At 35.5% G+C, this 5,884-nt stretch overlaps 1 protein-coding gene across 1 annotated transcript in view; it reads left to right on the top strand.

The window, feature by feature from the left end:
* The window catches only part of DENND1B (DENN domain containing 1B), a 192,107-nt gene that overhangs the window by 111,731 nt on the left and 74,492 nt on the right, over nt 1–5,884 (top strand). Inside the window, 1 exon segment of the mRNA XM_029284173.1 lies at nt 2,512–2,612. Coding sequence (XP_029140006.1) covers nt 2,512–2,612 — 101 coding nt within the window.

Below are 5,884 nucleotides of genomic sequence, written 5' to 3'. Positions count from 1 at the left end.
TCCTCGGCCCTCCCCTCCAGAGGATCCCCCCCTCCCCTCAGTTGGAGGAGAGAGCGGGTCACCCTGAAGAGGGCGGCCGGGCGATTATCTGATGACGCGATGAGCGAGGAATAGTAGTTAGCCCTAGCCACCCTCATCGCCACTAGGTAGGATCTAACATGTATCCTAACCCGTGTTCGGTCGGGTTCGGTTCGGCTAGTCCTCCAACAGCTCTCTAGGCATCTTTTCCGACGTTTCATCTCTCTCAGCTCCTCGGTAAACCAGGGAGCCAATCGAGATCTATGTCGGGTCAGAGGCCGCAAAGGCACGACTCGGTCCAATGCTGCGGCGGCAGTATTGTTATCTCAGGTTATTCTGGCCTCAAACCAAACAAGATAGATCTTTCTTCCTTCTACTAAAAAGACCATTGTTTCTTTAAGATGGGAGTGGGGTATGCAATCTTGGAGTGGTTGTAGTAACTATCTGGGAAAGGTTGAAGGCCACTATGGGTAAGACAGGAATGAATATGCGTAAATCATCTGATGAGTTGGAACCTTTTGAGGAGAGTGGTGCTTTGTGGCTTGTGGAAGGTTTAATCCTATTTTAGTCCTAACACTGTTGTTTTATAACTTCTTATTATTAGATGTATGTGAATTTTATTTTATGTGCATCCATTATGCTGCAGATGTGCCCCATTTTAGTGGATATAGCTGAAATATCAATGCTCAATATGATATAATAATTTTACCTTTTTCTGTGTTGATTTTGGTTTTTAGCTTTTTTCTATACTATTAGGTATTAACACTACATCATATGGTTCTGTGTAACTCTATATTATCCTTAAAGTTCCATAAGTATATTTGTGTCAGTGATTCTAAATTTTAGTTGATTGACTGAGTGAAACAGTGGGAAAGCCACAATTACACTGTCATTATCACATAGAATTGTCATATTTCTGCCCTTCCATTTTAAATGTCTGCTGGCCTGACTGATACAAAGTAAGTTAAAATAACCTGGTTTATTTGCTGGTAAAGTGCTGCTTCTTTGCTATATAAAAAAAAAGGATTTGTCAAGGAGGAAAAGATGTGCTTATATGGTATAAACCCTACTTCTGTGTAAAGAGAGATTTATCCTTAGCCATTTATTTCAATTGTACTTTAAGGAATGATGTTGATAGCATAAACTGTTACTGTGTGAAGAATAAACTCGCAAATCCATTTGAGGTGTCTCTTGATGAGGCCAGAGATATTTTCTATTGCAGAAATCCTGAGGGGATTCACAATCCTAGGAATTTTTATTAGTATGGTAAGAACCTAGCAAGTCCAGACTTGTTTGTTTGTTTTATATTCATTTAATTTGAATCGCCTGGCACTGTGCTGTGTGACAAAAACTGAAAGTGCTCTATGATAAAAATGGAAGTTGCTCTCTAGTAGACTAGTATACATAAAATATTTGGACTGTTTGATTTTTTTTAACAACAAAAAGAAACCTTTCACCTGCCACATAATTTCTTGCTGCCAAATCAGTTACCAGTATGTAGGAGGGGAAAAGAAGCATTTGTGTCAACAGATTCCATGCAGTGGAAAATGCCTGATGTACTTTTCATTTCTTTTACATATCTTTCAGAACACAACTTTAACAATAACAGTAATATTACATCTTGTAGTGAGACTTTTGGCAAACTCTGTCTAGATGGATTACTGACCTAGTTCAAGATAGTTGGTTGAAAGAAAATCCTGGAATGTACATGTGCAAAACAGTCCTTCATGTTTAACTTTGTGTGAGATAACTAGGAAGAATGTAACTGTCTTTTATTACTGTCTTTATTTGCATTTCCAATACTGCAACATAGAGACAAAGGCTTTGAATTGGCTTTTTTCTGCTTAAACCTATTATAGGTATTTGTACTGCTCATACAATACCAGTTGTACTTCTGAAAATCAATAAGCATTTTGGAAGCTTTATTTTGATAACTCAGCAACTAATCTTGTTCCAATCTCCCATATTTCTATCTCTATCTCACTCTTTATGTGTGTAAAACTGAAGTTTATAAACTTATCAAACTAAATGATATACAAAAACCCAAAGTTCTGCTATGAATCTAATCCTTTAGCATGAAAGATTTTTAGTACAATTTACTTTCTTACGTTCTGGGTTCATGTTACAATAAAGAGAGAATATATAATGTGCTTTGTCCCTCTGAGGGACAACATTCTGCATATGAATCAGTATATAAAGAAACATTTGTAGATTGAATTGGCTTCCTTTACAGTAGAAGATAAGTATTTCTACATCTCTTTATGAGACTGTAATTACTTTATGATTATTAGTGATATTTCATTATGTGGCTGACAGAATACAACCTTTCTGTTGTACATGGAAATTCAGTGTACAACATTGAATTCAAAATTCAATCTGAATATGGTATATAGATAATTTTTGGTTTATTGTTCCTGGCATGATTAATACAATGTTTTATTTCTTTTCTCTCTTATAACGTTACACTTTTGCTGTGTCTGCTTTGAATTCTAGTTAACTGCTTGTGTTCATGGATCAGCTGCATTGCTATATCCAATGTACTGGCAGCATATATACATCCCGGTGCTCCCACCACATCTCCTGGATTATTGCTGGTAAGAGGCTAAATATGTATTATTCTTTATCTCTCTAATAATTAAACAAGACAATATGTTGTTGCCTTTTAATTAAATAAATAGGATCATTTGAACATTAAATCCAGTTGTAGTAGTACAGACTCTAACTAAAAACATGCCATCTTTGGCACTGCTTTATACAGATAAAAATATCTGAAACTGTACTTCTGCAGGACTAAGATATGAAACATGACTTATATGACTCACACGGCTTATTTTTACAACACTAGGTTTTAAACGTTGGTGAATTACAGACATGAGACAAAATCCAAAATTTAGTATTATCTTTCTTTTTTATATGTTCCAAATGGATGTAGAGATACCATTGTGGCTCAGAATGTTTCTCTGTTGAGAGGAAGTAATTAAAAGGTCTTGTACAGACTCATTGAATGCTATTAGATTTCATAATTACTAATATTTATTATTATTAAATTTATTTGCCACCTGTCTCGCCATGGGGCTACTCTAGGCAGTTTACAACAATAAAAAATGAAGAAATAAAAGGAAACTTTAAACAAAGTGAAAACAAAGAAAATAAACAAAAAGAAAACAAAGAAAATACATCAATATGACTGGTAAAAAAAGAGGGATGAATGGGGAACAGACAGTGGGAGGAGAAGTGGATCTAGGAGCCACCTCCAGAGTAGAACTCCCCAATTGCTAATCATTACTAATTTAACATTGCTAATCATTACTAATATAGATATTTTGTGTGTGCTACATATGGTATTTCACAGCTTCTTTCACATCTTTTAATATGTTACCATGCAAGCACAAAATAGATCTATAATTTAAATAGCTCAAATGCTTCCAAGATTCTACAACATCTTCCTAACCATAGTTTATCTAGATTTCTTATAAGTTAATATACTTGTCCCAGTCAAGAAAGCAATGATTTAAAAGGCTTAAAAATAATTAAAATCAAAGGACAGAGAGAGAACTTCAAAATAACATAGCTGGAAAAAGGCGCATCCCCCTTCCAGGATGAAATAATTTCATTCATTGCTATATCCAATGTACTGGCAGCACATAAATATTCTGGTGCAAAAGTATACACAGTAAAATTTTAAGGTTTCAGAAAAGCTGAAATGTTTTTTTGACAGAACCAGTATCCAATCATATAGCATTATTTTATAGGTATAATGAGGAGAAACTAGTGAGCCTCAGACCAGAGAAAATTTTATGTAAATACTGAGTAGATGTGTCTAACTTTCAGGGCTAGAAAAAGAATGACCAAAAGTCTGTTGACTTGAAAATATTTGTGGCCTTGTGGAAAAGCCTAGAATTTAAACCCTAGATTTATAGACAGCTTCATTTCTCTTGTTTATATGGAGTAAAGCAACTTATCAAGTTGTGTCATGTGTTGAAGGTTCTGCTTAGTTACTGACTGGAGATTTAAGATTTATTTTGGTACCAAAAGTACCAAAACATCTGAAAGATTTTGGATTTGCTTAATTTTTAAACAAGAACAAACAATACTAATAACCTTTTGGTATATTTTCTTACCAATAACACTATGTGTTTCACAATGAAGCATCTGTTTTAAGAATTCTATTAACATTCTTAAAAGATTACAGAATTTTACTTAAAGCTATATAATGATTCGTTATGAAATTCTCCCTGTTTTTATTGTAGAACATTTTTCACAATAAAAATCATAATATTTTTCTAGTTCATGCTTTATGTAAGATAACCAATTATTTTAGGAAAATGATGGACTGGATTAAAATATATATTTCATAAGTTGATAAGTGATTCCCAGAAGAAGAACATCCGTGTGTCTTAATTGTCATTATTTTTTCTCCTTTTAAGTGCCTGACACGTTCTTTAATTATATAAATTACTAATCAGAAACTGTTTATGCCAAGCTTTCCCCAGTATTACTTTTCTATAAAATATGAAGAAAAAACTGCAAGCATTGTTTTTAAATAAAAAAAACTGCATTTTGATTTTAATGCGAGATAATATGTCATTGTACTTTGGACATACTTCAAATAGTACCCAGTGGTTTTGAATAAATGCTGTGTTACTAAAAGTATATGCACATTCAAGAGAGTTAATGGAGTAATATAACTTAAAATTTTAATTACAATTGAATGAAAAAAGGCTCACCAAATTAATATATCAACACAACTACTTCAAAAGTCTATAATGGCAGACAATATGTATCAATAATGCATTGTTGTAAATGGGATATAGATTTGTACTTCAGTGTTAAATGTTAATTCTGGAACATAGGCCAGAAAATTCAGATTTCCTGAGAACCTAATAGATTTGAAATACTGTGTATATTACTAAGAAGTACATCCTTAATGCAAAGCAGTTAATACAAGTCATAGTGACAATCCTATTGATATGATCCTCAAATATGTTGATAATAAAGTAAAACCGGACTGTATAGATTAATGTTCCAATTTCTGAATAGCATCCCCAATAGCAATATATTTGGTACTCATCATTTAGTAAACATTCCCTGAGATAGCCAATATACATGAAGCAATTTTTGTTGACGTAGTACCAAACATATTTTAAGATTATAGGAATCTAATTTTACCGTATTTAAACTGCCCATAAATTGACTTATCAAGGCAGGACACTGAAGATGGTTATTCCAAAGGTTACATAAATAACTAATACCAATTTGTTTTAAAATATTTATTGGTTCAAGAACTGTATTTAATTGGAGTGTTTGCTTTGCAAACAGAAGAGAGAAAAAAATTGAGAGTCTTCTTAGAGGGGTGTTTTATTAAATTTTTAGGGGGTTCGGGGTTGGCCCGAGGGGACTTGGGGGAGCCCTCTCTGAGGCCAAGGCCAGTCCAGTCTGAGGGGCGCAGAACGGTGAGGGAGGAGACTGGGGGGTTAATAGAGGGTGGTGTGATTAGTACGGTCAGTGGGAGGGGCAGATATGGCGGGAGCAGAGGACCATATCGGGTTTTGGGAGCACGCACACGCTGCTTACAAGCTTGCGGGTGCTCCGATCCTCAGGGCTCTACTCGGTCTCCAGGGACTTCAGATCCTCGGGCCCGGGATCATCGGCTGATGTTATGCAACGCCAGGTCCGTGGTAAATAAGGCCCCCCTCATTCAAGAGCTTATTCAAGAGGGGGGAGCGGACCTGGCAGGTATCACCGAGACCTGGCTGGGCATGGAAGGGGGAGTTCCCCTTGTTGATCTATGCCTGCCGGGTTTCCAGGCATTCCATCAACCGAGGGCCCGGGGTAGGGGCGGTGGGGTAGCGGTCATTATAAGGGA

The sequence above is a fragment of the Protobothrops mucrosquamatus genome, unplaced genomic scaffold (assembly GCF_001527695.2).
Source record: "Protobothrops mucrosquamatus isolate PMUCROS unplaced genomic scaffold, P.Mucros_1.0 scaffold_109, whole genome shotgun sequence".
Lineage (NCBI taxonomy): Eukaryota > Metazoa > Chordata > Lepidosauria > Squamata > Viperidae > Protobothrops > Protobothrops mucrosquamatus.
This window is presented reverse-complemented; position numbering and strand designations above follow the sequence as displayed.